This window comes from Pongo abelii, chromosome 1 (genome assembly GCF_028885655.2).
Source record: "Pongo abelii isolate AG06213 chromosome 1, NHGRI_mPonAbe1-v2.0_pri, whole genome shotgun sequence".
NCBI lineage: Eukaryota > Metazoa > Chordata > Mammalia > Primates > Hominidae > Pongo > Pongo abelii.
In genome coordinates this window covers 115,776,519-115,795,002 of record NC_071985.2, presented here as the reverse complement: position 1 = coordinate 115,795,002, position 18,484 = coordinate 115,776,519, and the positions used below count along the sequence as shown (strand labels likewise).

At 47.1% G+C, this 18,484-nt stretch overlaps 1 protein-coding gene across 1 annotated transcript in view; it reads left to right on the top strand.

Moving 5' to 3' along the window:
- The first annotated feature begins 3,763 nt into the window (after positions 1-3,763).
- PTGFRN (prostaglandin F2 receptor inhibitor) overlaps positions 3,764-18,484 on the top strand; it is an 80,656-nt gene continuing 65,935 nt past the window's right edge. Inside the window, exon 1 of the mRNA XM_024247537.3 lies at positions 3,764-3,884. Coding sequence (XP_024103305.2) covers positions 3,836-3,884 — 49 coding nt within the window. The 5' untranslated portion in view covers positions 3,764-3,835. The remainder of the gene's footprint in view (positions 3,885-18,484) is intronic.

Here is an 18,484-nt window from a genome sequence, read left to right as displayed (position 1 = left end):
TTCTAATTCTATAATATAATCCTAACTTTCTTTTTGCTTAGTAATCTCTGTTTAACTTTAACTGGGAAAATATACATCTGGACACAGAACAAGGAAGATTGTGAGTGAAAATGATTAGTGGAATGAAACGTCGCCATGGAACACACTCCTTCCCGAGCCCCTGCTGAAGTAGGTAGGGGTCGGGGTCATTTGGAGACTGTGTGCATGTATAGGCTGCCAGAGGTGGCAGGGCCAACAACCCCAAGTCTAGGTGAATCTTAGAACAATCAGCAATTTCATTCACGGCGAACCTTTTAACATTTTCATTCACAAAGTTAAATAATATGATGATGTTTTTGCCTGATCTCAGCAGGGAAAACTTGTTTGGCATAATAGTATGAGGACTCTTGTGAGGTTTTAGGGGTATCACCTGCAGAAAGACATGTGTGACCAAAAGATCATAATGTCTGACTGCTGTGACCAGTGCCCCTTGGGGGCACTATGATTGGAGAAAAGAAACCCATGTCGGCACTCTCTTTGGGGGTGGGCGTGAATCAATTAGAATTGCTGGAGAGTGAGTCTTCCTGCCCCAGGCAAGCCTATAGACTAAGATAGGAGAACAACTGGTTGGGGCAAAAGCCTTACCTGTATAGAAGGTTACTCACTCTGGTAAATAAATATCTTTCATAGTAAAAGCATCATCAGATTCCAGAGTCATGAATTAACAAATTGTGCCAGTCTGCTGTGAGTGTTTCTTCCTTTATCCATTGGTAGTCAGGAAGGTGCAAAGGGTGTGACTGTTATAATCAACAGTCTAGAGTTATTAATTTATGCTTATTTTTTGCTACAAAAGTGGCTCTTTGGTTAACTCCCATGACAGTTAACTGCCAGCCACCAGCAGGCTACCCACCACTTCAGTCCTCATTCTACCTGCCTTACCTAGACAATTTTATTTATTCTCAACATTTCAATGGTTAACCACTGTTATTTCCATGATTGTAAGATACACCATTAATTTAGTAACACCTGGGGGTGGGTGAGGTGAGAAGAATCTCTATCATATTAAATACACAACATCCATTGTAAGCTTATCCTTACACTCCACAGCTAAAGACCTACCAATTTTTCAAGACTCATTGCATAGTCATCCCCTCTGTGAAGCTTTCTCTGACAGCCTCCTCCTGGACTGGCCGCTCCCTTGTGGTGTCACAACTCTGCCTTGCATATGCAATCACAATGCACAAAATGTCGACTCCTCAAGGGCAGGAACTGTCTGCTTCATCCCTGTACCCCCAGGATCTAGCCCAGTGTCTGCCATTAATTCACTCTATAAATATACATTGGGACTTACCATGTGCTAGGCACAGTCTCTGACACACATTGTTTATTAAACAAAAGAATTTTTAAAACATCTACTCTGCCATAAGGTGGGATACAAGGTGAAAATGTGACAGCCTCTTAGGCCCATGCATTATTAGACAGAGATGGGGGTAGTGTATACATTTTGCTAAACTGAATGTGACCAAGTGCCACAATGTGTGGTTCAAACATTAAGCGTTCTGGGTGGTTAAGAAAAGGAAAGATGTAGGATGAACTGAAATCTGAGCTTCTGAAGGTGCCAGGCCTCACATTTCTCTGAAGCTCCACTATCTTCCAAGGCCTAACATTAGGCTTGCATTCAAGGTTGATTGAATGAAATTGGAAAACTTCCCTGCGAGATTCTAGGGAAGAATTGGGATAGGGAAGAGAAAGGAATTACAGTGTGTATGAACAGAACCAGGAAAGGCTTGGTGGCAGAAATAAATTTTAAAAAAATTATTGTGTAAAATGTACATAACACAAAATTTACCATTTTAACCTTAAAAAAATTTTTTTTTTAGATATGGTGTCTCACAATGTTGCCCAAGTGGTCTCAAACTTCTAGCCTCAAATTAAAAAAAAAAAAAAGAAAAAAGAAAAAGAAGAAAAAGTACCGGCCCAGTGGCTCAGACCTGTAATCCCAGTCTTTTGGGAGGCCGAGGCGGGAGAATCGCTTGAGCCCAGGAGTTCGAGACCCACCTGGCCAACATAGGGAGACTCCAGTGTCTACAAAAAATAAAAACAATTAACTAGATTGTGGTGGCACATATCTGTGGTCCCAGCTACTTGAGAGGTGGAGGTGGGAGAATTGCTTGAGCCTGGGAGGTCAAGGCAGCAGTGATCCCTGATCGCACCACTGCACTCCAGCCTAGGTGACAGATCCTCATTTTGAGACCCTGTCTCAAAAATGAAAGAAAGAAAGAAGACAAAACAAATAAAAACTCCTGGCCTCAAGCAACACCATCCCAGCCCCAGCCTCCCCCTGCCCCCCTCCCCCACCCCCCGCAACCTCAGCCTTCTGAGTAGCTAGCATTACAGGTACCAGTTACCAGCCCTGGCAATTTTAAACATTTCTAAGTGTACCATTCAGTGGCATTAAGTACAATAACGCTGCACCACCAGGAATGAATTTTTAAGTCTCTTTCCAAAGATACCTGGCTAATCACACATTTGATAGTGGAGAAATAAGAAACATTTGTTGGTTGAAAGACGGATGCATGAAAGTAAAAGCAGTGTTCTTCCCCAGTGTGAGCAGTTTCCGCATAAGCATCTGCGATCCGTTTTGCATGTGAATGAAAGCCCAGTGACGGGCAGTGGGCACCAGTGCTGCTCCTTGCGTGTTTGAATCATGCTTGCTAAGTTCCAAGCAAGGAATGCTCCATTTCTCCCAATACCCGTCGGGCCTTTTGTATTCAAATCAAAAGCACAAAACTCTATTGTAGGGGGAAAAATGAGTCTTTATTGGCATCCAGTGGTGTCCACTTGGAGCAATAAATATGAAGTCTTAAGAGTACATTCTATATGAAGTACTATAGGTATTAACACACTTGGGTTTTGTTTGTTTTTTAAATGGGTGTCTTTGTGGGGAGCTGTTCTAATCAGTGCCACAGGCGCCGAGGAGAGGGAAGGAGCTGAGTAAGGAGGAGGCAGGCCCACCCTAGCCACCGGGGAGTGGGCAGAGTCAGGAGAGCGGGGTTCTGATTTTGCCCCTTTCCTGTGAATCCTTGGGCACCTCACCGAAACACTTAAGGCCTCTGTATGGTAGAGGTTGGAATCCGCGGCCTTTAAAAGTCCTTTCAGCTCCTTCGCTCCTATCTGCATAATTTTTGGCATAGGCCAAGCGGCTGGTTGGTGGGGTGTTTAGCTCAGGACCAGAGGCCAAACGAGCGGGGAGGTGGCTGAGGATAGACTAGACACGCGTGGGTGACTCCAGCGTGATGGAACGCGGGGTGTCCCGGGATAGGGCTAAAGCGATGGGATTTCCAGACGAGTCTTTCCCAGGCCAACTTTTAAAGGTCGGAGGAAAGTTTCTCGTTGGGTGGGGGCCCAGAGGGGAAGGCAGGGTGGGCTCCGACGCCTCCTCGCCTTTAAGCGAGTGGCCCCGGCTCTTCCTCCGTTACCTGCAGCGGGGAGGGGCTTGGGAAAGTTTGTGTTTGTTGCTGGCAAAGCGCCGGATGGGAGGCGCGGGCGGGCGGGCGCTGCGGTTCTTCCCTTCTGCTTTCGGGAAGCGGTCGGGGCTGCACACTCGGATCAGCGGGGCCGGCTCCCGGGCCCGGCCGGCTGGAGGAGGGAGGGAAGGAGGCGGGAGGGAGCGAGCGGAGCCAGGGGCGCACGTACGCCCCAGCGCTGGGATTTATCGGCTCGCGAGGAGAGCGGAGCAGGCGCGCGGCCCAGGCAGAGGAGCGCCGACTCTGGAGCAGCCGGAGCTGGAGGAGGAGGAGGAGGAGAGGCGGCGGGGAAGGAGGAGGAGGGGGAGAGTCGCTCCCGCCGGGCGAGCATGGGGCGCCTGGCCTCGAGGCCGCTGCTGCTGGCGCTCCTGTCGTTGGGTGAGTGTGCGCGGGGCTCAGCGGGGCACAGGGGGACTGGCGGGGCCCTGGAGGGCTCGGCGGGGCGCGGCTGCAGCGCGCGGCCTGGGGCGCCGAGGGTGCCCGGGCTGCTCCCGGGAAACCCGGCCGGGGTGCGCGGGCTGCTCGGCCCGGCGGGGAGCGGCCGCGGGGCCGCCCGGAGCCTGGCGCGAATCCGCCCGGGCCCCGCGCGCGGGGTGCAAGTGGCCGCTCCGCCAGGCCGAGCCTCGTCCCCCACATGTGCCGGGGGGAGTGGCCCGGGGCCGGCTTTCCCCAGGTCTCCCTACCTGTTGGCCGCCGGGAGCCCGGCTCACCTTGAACTCCCGGCCCGGAAGGTGCTGCGGTCCCGGCCCAGGTCCTCGGCTCGAGAGCGGAAATGTGAGCCTTTGATATGCCCCGCCATAGCCGCCGCCGGCCGGGTCACTCTTCACCCAACCCGCGCGGAGTTGCCTTTCCAGGGAAGCGAGAGAATACTCCAACTTCCTTCCACGAAGGTCACAGCGTGGCCCGGAGCGTTACAATGGAAATCGGCGGGCGAGTCCTGCCGTCATTTTCGTCGTGGCTAGATCTTCTGCCTCAGTCTTTTCTTTTAGCTTTTCTTGAAGCTGCCTAGCTGCGTATTTATACACAAAGACCTAAGAGCCTGGCTTCTCCAACTTTTTCTACCTGTTACTTTCCCTCCCTTACTATCCCTTCGTCTTCCACCCTCCGGAAACCCTGGGTGCCCCGTGAGGTTTTGGCCCAGCGCCCTCCCCCCACCCAAGGAATCTTTTGTGGGTTTTTTCCCTCTCCATTTTCCATTCACTCCACACACAGACACCATCTTCACGTAGATCCACATGGTGATCCTAGCCAGCCACGGAAATATGTTTATTAAGTGCCCACCATGGTACCCCAGGGTCGACTCTTAAATGCTTTGATATTCTTGGATCCTTGTGGTCAGTGTCAACCAGGACAAGATGATTCCTGTGACCTGGGCTGGGGTTCTCTTCCAAGCCCCTAGAGAAGGCAGCTCTGAGTCTTTCACAGAGCGCATGCTGTGCGGTGTCCGTGCCATCCAGGTCCCAGCTGCACACAGGGCAAATGACTATTCTGCACTTATGGTCAGAGGGTTCCAGAGGAGGCCTTCTACAGCCACTCCCCTGCTGGAGACACCGGGGCCCACACTGCTGTAACCCCCGTGACTCCTGCTGCTGGTGAACCAGCCTTGCTGGCTACGGTGTTTTCTTCCTTCACCTTGAAGGGATTTTCTGAACTGACTCCCTCAGAGAGCTCGTCCAGCCACATTGCTTCAGCTTCAGCCCATGTGCAGAAAGCTTCCAGATCTTCCACTTAGTTTTATGGCATCTTTTCTATAGTCCCTGATCCTAGTGCTTTATTTTTATTTTTGAAACAAAGCCTCAGTCTTTCACCCAGTCTGGAGTGCAGTGGCACAACCATAGCTCACTGAAGCCTCAAACTCCTGGGCTCAAGTGATTCTCCCACCTCAGCCTCCTGAAGTGCTGGGATTACAGGCATGTTCCGCCACACCCGGTGATAGTGCTTTTAATCTTTACTTTTCACTCTGGGACCCTTGTAAGTTGTATGTTAGTGGCGCACTGCTGTTACAGTCCACACACATTGACTTTATGTGTCTGGGTCAAGCAGGGCCATGGCCTAGGTTTGCACAGATTGTGCACTGTGCAACTTCGGGAGCTGCTGTTCACTTTGTAGTCTGTGTGAATGACTCCCCCTAGAGTTGTGCAGTTCTCTGAACAACCTGGGTACCAGTTATGAGGGTGGGATGAGGTAGAACTTTGAAAACAATGCCCTTGAGTAATCATAATGAAGTGGGAAGAGGGGAGCGGGCAAAGAGAGACTGACAAAAGCAAAATAGAAGTGGGGAAAGCACAGCTTGGGGAAATCTTGATTGTACTCCAGCATATTCTCTCCTGGCTGGATGCCTCCTATGAATTACACAGGGTATTTTTGTGGTGTCACCAGCCAGTGCCTTTTCACCTAACAGTTCTCTGAACCATTGATGACCCTCCTGATAACTCTGCTGCCACAGAATCTCACTTGGTGTGGCTTCAGCCTGACCTCTGGGAAGGTCTCGCTGTGTTACACTGCTCTGGCACTGTACTGATCCCTGAAATGTAATATGTTGATAATCAAGATCATCTGTCCTCCTGGGGTGTAACCTGGGTATAATCTTGGTATCACTGCTCTTTTTGACTTCCACATTCACATAGTCTCTCAATTCTTGGCTCTCCCCGTACCACAGACTCCAGCTTCTTTCTTTCCTTCCTGTTTGTGCGGCTACTGTCTTAGCCCAGGTCCCGATTGTTTCCCACACAGTTGGTGTCTTCCTGGTTGATTATTTCCTCCAGCCTCCCTTTTAAGCTCATCCTTTTCCTAAATGATCATTTTTGGGGCTCCCACCTGTTCTCACTGGGTCCTTATGACTTTCCTCCAAGGAGATGTTGCCCCTTGTGTCCCTCCCCTCTGGTCTTCTCTGGCTCAGACACTTCGTTCCAACTAACCTGTTTGCTCTCCTTTATGTAGACTATATTAAACCTTCTGGCCCCTTCTACTTCTCACCTCTTGCCTGTGTATTAATATTTCCTTTTTCCCTTAAAACTCACTTTCTCTATGAAGCCTTCCTAAGCCTACCTACCATGATCACACCAGAACCCACCCAGCCGCATAGAGCAGGTTTCACATCCATTGCCTGTGTCTGACCTGTCTTGCCCGTCCACTCAATGTGGCATTTCTTGAGTGGCCACTGTGTGTGCAACTGTGTGTTCAATACTGGGAGTCCCAGACAAATGACCAAGACACAGCATCTCCCTGAGCGGCTGGTGGGTGTGAGTAGACAGAGAATAAAATAGCTAACCACAGGACTGAATGAAATACCTGACGTGGAAACCAAGTGTGGGAAACAAGGAAGGGGATGATTAATTTTGACTTGGGGGTTGGGGCTGGTTTTGCTGAAGAAGTGACATTTGAGTTGAGCCTTGAGGATAATTAGAATTTTGAAAGAAAGGATAAAAGAGCATTCTGGGCTCTGGGGAAAAGCCTAAAGTGTGGATGAGTGAAAGTACATGGCTCATTCAGAAATGGCATGTAAGTTCCATGTAGCTGGAGCTGGGAGGAGGAGGAAATGATGGGGGTGCAGTTATTTGGGGGAGGAGGAAATAATGGGGGAGGAAAGGTGGGTTTGGGATAGATCCTGTAGGTTTTGCATGCTGTGCTGAGGAGTCTGGACTGGGAGGGGTAGATTTGTTGGTGCTCTGGGTGCTGCCAGGCAGTCTGTGCCCTGTCATCAGAGCATATATTTCCTTCATTGTATGTAATTGTCTGTTCCCTACTTTGATTGTTTCCCCTGGGGGCAGGGGCCATGTTGATTTTGTTCACTACAATGTCCCTATTACTAATAGGATATATAACTCATACTGGTTGTTTGATACATACTGGCTGACTGAATACTTATAAATATATATATCATTTAATCTGTGGGAATGGGTAGCCATTAAAAGTTTGTAGGGCGAGAATAGCAGGACAGGGTAATGTGTTGAGGAGGATAAACCCTCAACTAGTGCAACATAAATTGGAGAGTAGAAGGCATGGAGATTGTAGGATGGCATTAACACATTCTCTTTATTTATGTCTTTATTTTTGCAAATCTATTGAGATACTTTTTTAAGTGTCAAAAGTATTACATCTGTATTTTAAAATTCAAATAATATAAAAGGACTTTGTATTCATCAGGTAGGCTAAACTGCTCTAACAAACTCAAAGCATAGTGGTTCAGACAATAGATGTGTCTTATATAACAATATGAGGGAGATGCTTCAGAGGAAAGGGTTGGGTGGGAACCCTGCTTTACACAGTCATTCTGGCTCCCCAGCTGGTGGCAGTTCTGCTGTCTTCAACTCACAGTTTCTAAGATCACTTTGGTAGTCGTCATCACCATTCCAGCCCCTACAAAGGAGGAAAGAGCGTGGAGTAGAATATTTGGAGTCTTTGTGGGTCAGACTTGAAAGTGGCACACATCATTTCTGCACACGTTCTATTGGAGAGACTTTGGGCCCATGCCACACTAGCTGTAAGGAAAGCTGGGAAGCCGTGTGCCAGCTACTATGGAAGAAGGGAAAGACAGATTTTGAGGGAACAGCTAACAGTCTCTGTGTTACTTATAAAGGATATAAGGTCAAAAGAAAAATCTGGGCTAAACACGTCAGCTCATGCCTGCAATCCCAGCACTTTGGGAGGCCAAGGCGGGAGGATTGCTTGAGATCAGGAGATCGAGACCAGCCTGTGCAACATAGTGAGACCCCCCATCTCTACTAAAATATAAGAAAAGTTAGCCGGGTATGGTGGCATGTGCCTGTGGTTCCAGCTACTTGGGAGGCTGAGTGGGGAGGATCACTTGAGTCTGGGAGTTCAAGGCTGTAGGGGACCGTGATCGCACCACTGCACTCCAGCTTGGGCAACAAGGCGAGACCCTGTCTCAAAAAAAAAAAAAAAAAGGAAAAAAATGTGTCCACCCTTCTGCCCAGGCACAGCCACTCCTATCTAACGTGTGTGTGTCTCTGCATACTGAGTATTTTGGTTTTTTTCCTCATAGCTTCTGTACAAGGCTGTGCACCTAATAGGCACAGACTAATAATAGCTACTATTTCTGGATTGCGTATCAAGCGTCAAGCTCTGACATACATTCTGGTATTTATTCCTCACAGCAATACTTTGAGAAAGTCACCATTATTTTGTCTTTATTACAGATAAGGAAAGTGATGCCCAGAAAAGTTAGTTAACTTGTCTAGAGTCATACAGATACTTCTCAGCAGACCTAGGATCTGATCTCAGGACTGCATTCTGTCTCTGCTAAGGAAAAGTTGACTAATGTTCGCTAAGCCTTATGCTGCGTATTGCTTGAGATTAGCTTAGGCGAAGAAGGATGATAATGGTTTGAAAGTGAAAGTGCATTTAAAAATAGGAGGATCCAGGATTAGTGCAGCCCAGGCACACTTCCTGAAGGGAAGGGCAGTGCCAGCATGCACCTCAGAGGTGTGGCATCTCTGCAACCCTAGCAGGTGGCCATGCCGGCTCTGAGGACGGGCCGAAATGCAACTGCCTCTGGAAAGCACTGAAGGAGGAGGAAGGCCAGTGGGAGGAACCCTAGTGAATCCATCCAGCTTTAACAGTCTTTGAAGTGCTGTGGCCTTCAGAGATTCCTTGGCACTTATTTTAGCCTTGTTAACAGAATTCCTGTATCTGCCAAGCTGATTAATGCCTGCCCTGGCTATAATTATTCTTATTAGCCTGCTGAATAGGAACTCTAGTTGTCAGTGATCATTCCTTACAAGGCAGCAGGCTAGTCGGCATTTATGTGGCTATTTTGTTTTAGCGATGAGCTGCAGAGCTGATTTTCCCCCCATAGATTGAATGTACATTTTCATATTGGCACTGCGTCTGGCAGTTAAATAAGGTGTGTGCTTCTCTGTCGATGTGTGTCTGCATCTCACTTTATCAAACGGAGTTGGAAGGATGCTGTCCAGGCAGTTCATAGCTGTTTTGTTTAATTGCATTGGTTTCTTAAAGGCAGGGTTGCAAGGGTCATTTGACTCTGCTTTGGGAAAATAACTTGAACTGGCAAAAATTCTTCATAATTTATCTTCTGGAAAAGGCGAAGTGCTGCAGTTGGCACAGTCAGTGTTTTTTTCTATCTTGGACTATTTCTCCCCACACCAACTGTAGTCTTTGGGAAGCAACAGAATTAGACCCAGTAGTTAACACTGTTGTGTCCCAGCAATATGTGTTTCCAGTAGGCTGGAGATCATGGCTCTGTGCATTCGCCTGTGTTCTTTGAAGGCTGATTTCTCCACAATACTCCGTAAGTGTTTGTGGTGGATTATGGAGTCACCAAGCAGCATGATTCAAGTTTAAGTAAAATGTTTTGGGACCTTAATTGCATCCTGTTTCACACCTTTACAAGCAGTTGGAATGTGAAAATATTGACATCACTTGGGGTATTTCATAGGAGTGGAGAAGAACCCGTGGCTACTGTTGCTCTGTCTAGGATGAATTTGACTTAGAATAGTGAAGAGTGGAATTGTGCCTAAGGGTTGCGGGCACATTTCAGAGAGGGTGCTACCTTGGAATCCTAATGAAATAGAGATAGTGGGCAGACAGATGAGCTACTTCTTGGAGCTTAAAAGTGACTCTAAGCCAAGAATATTCTGATAATGGCTCTTCCTTGCTCTTCTTTAGAGCTGGACTAGACAGAACTCCCCAGCTTATGGGCCTCAGTAAGGGACCCACATGGATTTCAGGTGGGTTGTCATGATACTGATACCCATAGGGCAGGGGCCGCTTCTAAATCCAAAGGCCTGCTTACCCAGAGAGCTAGACAGATATTATCATTTCCTGTGTGTGCTATGATTTGACGAAGGGTGGCAGTTCTCTCCTTCACTTGGTGAACTACAGCCCTTTAGCCCTAGCTTTGGAATGAGCTGTTTGAAGATGCAAGGTGAGAAGCTCAGTAACACGGCTAGCAGCTCATTTATTCAGCAAATATTGAGCAAGTGCCTACTATTACATGCCGGGCATTGTTCTGAGGATTCCTGTATGAGCAGAGCAGACTCAGATCTGCCCTCAAAGGGTTGGACAAAATGCACTAGATGTCAGAAAGTGGACGACTGAGATGAGGGTCAAGGGCAGGTTCTTGGAAATGCCTGCAGTGAGGAGACAGGAAATGAAAGGGAGAGTTCTAGGAGTAGTCAGGGAACGGGAGAAGTACTGGGAGAGCACGCTGTCGGAAGCCAAGCAGAGATGGGTGTGAGTGGACTTGTTAAAGAGGGATTGGTCACATGCTGCTACAGAACTGGAAGGATAAAGACAGAGAAGCCCTTGGATATGGGCACTGTGAAGTCTGTCCAAACAGTGAAGGAGGAAGGGAAATCACAGAACTTGAGAAGTGGGTGGGGTGGGGAAGGAACTCTGAGTCGGAAACGATCGCCCACCTTTTCAAGTGGTATGGAGCAGAAGACCGCTGTGAGGGTAGTGGCTTAGGGCACGGCAGAACCAGATCAACTTAAACAGGATCCAGGCGTCTCTAAGCAGGCCCACAGGCCAGCTGGGAGACTCTGGTGGCAAAGGACAGGCTGAAGAGCAGTGAGCAGGCATGACTACTGGGTGTGGACTTCAGAGAAGGTGGCACAGGGGGTTTGGGGTGCAAATAGAAGCCCTAGCCTTGAAGAGCCAGAGAGGAGAGGAGGGAGAGGAGAGCATGGAGAGAGCAGTGTGGTATGGCATGCAGTCTCTGCAGTGATCTCAGACTTTTCAGCCCTAAGAGTAGCCCCAAAGCTTCCCCAGACATGCTAGTTAGAGGTTTTCTATATGTTCCCTTGTTCCCTGTCTCTCTCTTTTTAGGACAGAGTCTCACGCTATCACCCTGGCTGGATTACAGTGGTGCAATCACGGCTCATTGCAGCATGAAACTCCTGGGCTCAAGCAATCCTCCCCACCTCAGCCTCCTGAGTAGCTACGACTGCACAACCAGGCCTGGCTAATTTTTTATCTTTTTTCTAGAGGCAGGGTCTTGCTATGTTTCTCGGACTGGTCTCAAACTCCTGGCCTCAAGTGATCCTCCTGCCTCAGCCTCCCAAAATATCGTGAGCCACTGTGCCCGGCCTATATGTTCTCTTTCTTTATCTACACACATATAAAGTTTCCTCTGTGTCCCTCTGGATGTCTTCTTCTGTGTTGATTGGTGGAATTAACTTACTCTCCGATAGCTTTTAGGTCTTTGGCTGTTAGGCAGAATCTCTAGCACAGGGACTCTTGCATTTTATAATCCATCTTTCTCTTATTCACATTATCTAAGAAGATTTTAATAGTTTGTATTACAAATAAACCATTACATGTGTGTTTTTAAAATCTACTTCTGTTCTTTATACCCTTCCATCCTTACTTCATCTCCCAATTAAAAGAGGAAAAAATAGGGTTCAGTCTTCAGAATCAGCCTTTCATTTGAATCCTGTCTTCCCTCAGTGTGAACCTTGGACAGGTTTTCTAGCCTCTTTGAATCTCACTTTCTGTCTCTGTGAAATGGGAATAATACCTCTCTTGCAGGTTTTTCATGAAGATTAAAAACAATATATTTAGAAGAATGCAAACATTAGTGTATGTAAGTTCCTAGAACTCTGCTACCCCAACTGTGTTCTGTGGACCACCAGCATTGGCAGCACCTGCGGGAATCTCAGGTCCAACCTTGTGAATCAAAGTTTGTATTTGAACAAGATCCCCAGGGGATTCAAATGCATGCTAAAGTTTAAGAAGCATGTCTGGAGGAGGTTTGGCACACAAATTACTTGGTAGTCTGGGCTTTCTCAGTGGGACTGAGGCAAAGCCATGGTCAGAGTCTGAGCTGGAGGAGAGTGGGCTGGGGCTGGACCCCATGGGAATGGGACAGTCATTCAGTTAGCAAAGAAGGATGGAGGATAGCATAGGTCTATAGTAGAGGCAGTGGGCCTAGTTTCGTGGCTTTATCCCACCAAGTTTGGCAGCCTAGGAGGGACAGCATCATGTGGTCTCTCTATGGAATGAGGGTGGAAGGATGAGGGATAAAGGAACCGAGGGAACTGATGAGAACATCACAGGAAAGATTAGCCAAGGAGTACACGTGGGATAGGCAGGTGAGTGGGGCTTCCAGGCCTGACGCACCTGCAGAAGGTTTGAGGGCCTGGAGGGCATGATGACGGCATAAAAGCAGATTCTGAGGTGCAAGGGAGTGGGTAGTCTAGGAAAGTAGGAGGTGAGGATCAAGAGAGGTAACTTCTGAGTTCAGGGTTTTGGCAGCAGAGGTCTAAGGGGAGATAGGCTGGATGGCTAGTAGTGACATAAGCATTTATTCAGAGTTTTTGCCTCTTCCACCATTTTGGCTGGTTGAGCTAGTATCTTACTGGGTTGGGCCTGAATGGATTAGGAGAGAGGGGTGTGACTTAGAAGCATTAGCCCCAGGCGTTGTGGGGAAAAGGCAGTAACCTATGACTAAGATGAATTGGGGGTTGGGGACCAGGTGCGATGCAAGAGAAACCAGTATGAGGGTTCTTTCCTTCCCAATAAATTCCTGTCTCCCTTTTTTGTAGCATTTATTTTGTGCCAGGCACTATGCTTTTTTTTTTCTTTTCTTTATTTTAAAGAGAGGGGGTCTCTGTCACCCAGGCTGGAGTGTAATGTTGCAGTCATAGCCCACTGCAGCCTCAACCTCCCAGGCTCAAGTGATCCTCCCACCTCAGCCTCCCCAGCAGCTGGAACCAGCTAATGCACTTTCCATAGATGAACTTATTTAGGAGGCTTCATAGTCCCATGAGAGTAGGCACTGTTGTTACCCCTATTTAATAGATGAGCAAACTGAGTCACAGAGGTGAAGTCACTTGCTCAGGGTCACTGTGTAAGTGGCAGACCTGGGATTCAAACCCAGGTAGTCTGGCTCCAGAGTGTGGGTTCATAACCACAGTACACTAGTCTGTCTTTCCATGTTAGTCAAAATATATCTTTGAAAACACTGAAAGGAATTGATATAATTAGCTAAATTGTGATAACATTTGTTTCTTTGTCTTTCAAGACGGGAGGCTTGGATTTTGGCCCTCATCCTTCTACTCACTAGTTTTGTGACCTTGGACAAGTTGCTGAATAGCTCTCAGCCCCTGTAAAATAAGGGTTGAGCTAGCTGATCCCAAAGGTCTCCCCTTCCATCTCCAGAATTCTTTGAGTTCACGCTGACCCCTGCTGTTGGCCATGTGGCCTCTTGGCCCAGCCCTGGCTTCCTGCCCATCTTCCGAGCCCTCCTTATGATTCTGCAGCCTGTGCCTGTTGTCTCTCACCTGCCTGGTGCCTCTTCACAACAGTGGGTTGGTGCCTCTGAGGGCTCTGGAAATTGTTCAGTCCTTGTGTAGGCGACTGCTGCCTAATTGCAGCCCATTTCCTGCGCACTAAGGATCTTTCCCTGTGGTTCTCTAGGGTACAGAGGTGTCCCCACCACCAGGCTAACTGGGCTTTCAGGCAGACCCCTGGGGGAAGTCACAAACAGTAAAACCAATAAGCCATTTCTAGATGACAGACGGTTTCTTATCATTACCGATTTTTTTTCATGTGTGCAAGTTTTGATTGAGGATATCAGCCATGAGTAAGCTGGGGCTGACTAATCAAGCCTCAGCCCTCACAAATGTGACTTGTGTCTTCTCCCTTCAGCCTAGGAAAGAGCCTGGAAGATGTTCCACAGGTTGCCCTTTTCCCATTATGCCCCAGACCACAGTGAGAAGACACACAGACATCTTGAGATGTGTATAAATATTGCTACTACTTTGGATTTTACACCCTTCCTGAAGGGTAGAAGAGTTGAAATACTTTTGTTTTTCTGAAGCAGGGTCTTGCTCTGTTGCACAGGTTGGAGTGCAGTGGTGCAGTCTTGGCTCATTGCAAACACTGCCTCCCCGGTTCAAGCAATTCTCATGCGTCGGCCACCCAAGTAGCTGAAATTACAGGGATGTGCCACTACACCGGGCTGATTTTTGTATTTTTAGTAGAGACGGGGCTTCGCCATGTTGGCTATGCTGGTCTCGAACTCCTGGCTTCAAGTGATCCACTTGCCTCAGCCTCCCAAAGTGCTGAGATTACAGGTGTCAGCTACCACGCCCAGCCGAAGAGTTGAAATTCTGACATCTCCAACCAATAGACTCAGCTGGCTAAAAAATGTGCCCCTAGTATTTGGGGAATTTCTTCCTTTTCATTGCTTTGGTCTGAACAAGGAAGGTTCAAAATGATGCTGGATAAATACCACCTACTAAAGGGATACATTCTAGAAAGTCTACATGTTATAGAAGAAACTTATGTGTATGAGCTCAGTCCTTACTGCATCTTGGCTGCTGCCTGGCCCTCCCTGGCTACTTTGAGGTGCTACTGTTGATGCTGCTGCTAAGCACAGTGATTTCATCTCAGTAGTTTTGGATGCAGATATTTTTGAGGCTTATCCCTTTAGGATGTACTGAGAAGAGAATATTGGCTGATTTGGTGTCTGTCCAGTGTACACTACTTTGCTTATGTTGCAGCGAGGAGTTAAAACAATACACACATTTTTGGCACAACTATTTGTTTTCCCATTTTCTGAAAGCTGGTGCATTGAAATGTTTTCTTATTAGAAGACATTACAGTCCATCATCTTTGATTGAGAAATCCTTACAGTAAGTTCCAAGTTAAGACCATAGTGTGTAACTCACGGCATGGCACAGCACAGGGTACTGAGTCACATTAGTCAAATTAAAAACAGTTATGACCCTTGAAGGAGTAAATTATTTGTGTCCAACTTTACTCTTCAATACAGGACATTGCTACTTTTCTTTGTAATCTTTTTTTTTAGTACTTCAGCAGCATTAAGGGAATATTGACTGTGTTTTTGACATTGTGCAAGATTACAAAGTCCAAAATGGAATGGAACCAGTTATAAGTGAATGGCAGAATGGATCATAGGTGTTTTTTAAAGGCCTGGGTGAATGAGTTATTAGATCACTGTACATATGGGACTGTCATGATTATAGAGATGAAACTGAGGACAGGGGCTGTTATTATTGAAAACTTCCATGGAGCAGGTGGGGCTGGAGAGTCAGGAGCCAGGAGCAGGAAATGCATTTCAGGTATGAAAGTGGGCAGTACGGTTTCTCAGAGGTGGGAGTAGATAAATGTGTACAGGTTGGTGTCCCATTTGGAGATTAGCTAACTTCAGCTGGAAAAGTAATAGAGACCTTAGGGGATGTGGATATTAAACTCTGGGGAAGGGAGGTTGGTGGAGAAGAATGTGAGCAAAGTCACCCTGAAAGATGTTGGCAGCATCACCAGCGCCCACAGAGCAGCTAAGAGCCGGCATGTGTGAGGCTGGAGAGGTCCGCTGGAGCTTACAGGAAGCCAGCCTGCTAAATTAAGGTGGTAAGTCAGTCCATAATCCTATTTTTGGTTGTTTCTTATAAGGAAAACAACTCACAAAACAATTACTGATGTTCCCCCCAGATAGTTTATCAGAGCATTTCTTCAAAGGACTATGACCTGATAAGAGACACATAAGTTTTAGAGCAATGATGGGGAATTTTAGTTGGTTTTCTGTGGAAACAAGGTTTATGCAATCATGTGATCTATTCATTGGAGTCCCACTTTCATTACCATTTATCCCACAAACAGTTTCAGTGGAAACAGTAGTATGAATCCCAGGAGGCCTAGTGTCGTACATGGCTCATAAATAATTGGGGAAGGTACCTTTGTTAGCCCATCTAGGGAGGGCTACAGAGGTAGCAAGGTGGCATATGCTGCCCAGCGGTACCCTCAGGGACCCCACATTCCAGCATCGAGTTAGCTCGCACCACAGGCTGAAAGGTAGTTATCATGCAGCAGGATGTGAGTTTGGGTCATTAGAAAATAGCAGTGATGAGGCAAGCTCTGCTTTCTGTCCATTATGTTCATTTAAGGCATTTGGGCCTCAAGACAAAGAAGCATGAAAACTGGGCACATAATCAAGTGTTGGTGACCCCTCTTGAGGTTTTCCCAAGTACCCCTCCCTCCAGTCCTTAGAAACGACTGGAAGATAGATGCACACAACACCTTCTTTGGTTTATATATTTGTCTTGGAATTATTTCCAGTTATTTGATTCTTTGGATTTCAAGTAAAGCCTCATTTCCTCAGAGAAATGAGGACATGTTTGGACCCAGGAGTGCTGCCGCCTACAGCATGGGCCAGCCTGCGCCAGCTCTTGGTGATGGGCTGTCACTCAGCCACCTTCCTTGAGAGCACAGCCATCGGTTTGTGATGATCTGTTTATTAGGATGAGCGTTTGTGTGTCTCACCCAACCGTAAGCAGCTCGAAAGCGGGATCATGTCTGTTTTTGCTTACCCCAGCATGTAGGAACCCGAATCTTTGAATAATTGAATTAATGTATGTGCTTAGAAAAATGCCTATAAGATGTATATATTATATATATTTAAAATTGTGGACGTTAAGTTATAACGGGGGCAGAAGTTATCTATGTGTCCTTTTTACTATCTTTCTTATGTGTGCTTATTTATCTTTTGTTTGGAAAGAATTGCATGTGACTTCATTTCTAAGACAGGTTTTTGTGGTAGAGTAGGAGAAAATGAAATCTATACATGAAAAAGAAGGGGTGAGAAAAGTCTCCATTCTTCTTCCTGTGGATATTCTCGTTTTTTTCCTTGGCAGCTTGGGTGGAAGACAGATGACTCATGAGTTCTCATTATTGTTTCTCCACTGCCTCCACCCCTTCCCTTTGCAGGGTTGATACAACCGTTTCCACCCCAGAATGGCATAGGCTCCCTTCTTGGGCTTCATCTTGGTTGGTCATAGTCTAGAGAAGCAGACTTCTTCAGTCCCAGTGTATGCGTCAAGTGCTTTGTGGCTGGGTTCATTCAAACCATGGACCATCTGCTTGTCATTACTGTTCTAGGGAGCAGTCCACACTGAGCCACATCTGAGCAAAGGGGCAGTAGTACTGCCGCCTGTAGCGCAGGCCTGGTCTCACTGCCTAGTTAATAACCACTATTTATTATCTGCCCCATGTCGAGCATTATTCTGGATCTGGGGGCACCTAAAAACATAGATCGACACAGTCCTTTGACTCCTCCAGCAACCAGTCTAAATGTGGAGGATGACACACACACAGGAAGAGAGGTGGCATAGACGAAGTGTCGTCCAAGGATTGTTAAACAAAGGGGAAACAAACGGAACATTAAAGAAAAGGGAGAGCATTCTGGGAGTACTTTAGGCAGAGGTGTTTTTGCAGAAAAGGTAAGTATGATCCTCTGTACCTGTTTATATCACTGTGTCTCGTCTGTACCTGTGCATGTATTTGTGGTTTTTTTTTTTTTTTTTTTTTTTTTTGAGACGGAGTCTCACTCTGTTGCCTAGACTGGAGTGCAGTAGCGCAATCTTGGCTCACTGCAACCTCCGCCTCCCAGGTTCAAGCAGTTCTCTGCCTCAGCCCCTGAGTAGCTGGGATTACAGGCACCTGCCACCACGCCTGGCTAATTTTTATATTTCTAGTAGAGATGGGGTTTCACCATCTTGGCCAGGCTGGTCTTGAACTCCTGACCTCGTGATCTACCTGCCTCAGCCTCCTAAAGGGCTGGGATTACAGGTGTGAGCCACCACACCTGATCTGCATGTAGTTTTAAAGGCATTAGTGTCATGTCTGGATTGGGGACTTTTATAAGGATCCAAAGCACCCAGATAGTTGGTTTTTACTAGCCCCAAAGAAGAGTGTAAATAAAATTGATGTGGTGAGTTTTGGGGTTTAGAATCCTGAGATTGTGTCACTTCCCAAGGTGCTGAGAACTGGTCCCTTGATTGACACTGTGTGTCACAGTTGCCCCAGCCACATGCTCTGCGCTTTCTGTAATGAGCCTGGTGAAGGGCTATTTTTGAAAATTTATTGATGAAGGGCTGTTTCTGAAATTAATGAGATTATGTACTTTTTGTTAAGCCCCTGGATGATGATCCAAAGATCAATTCTGGCCCTAACATTCCAGAAGCTCATTGAGA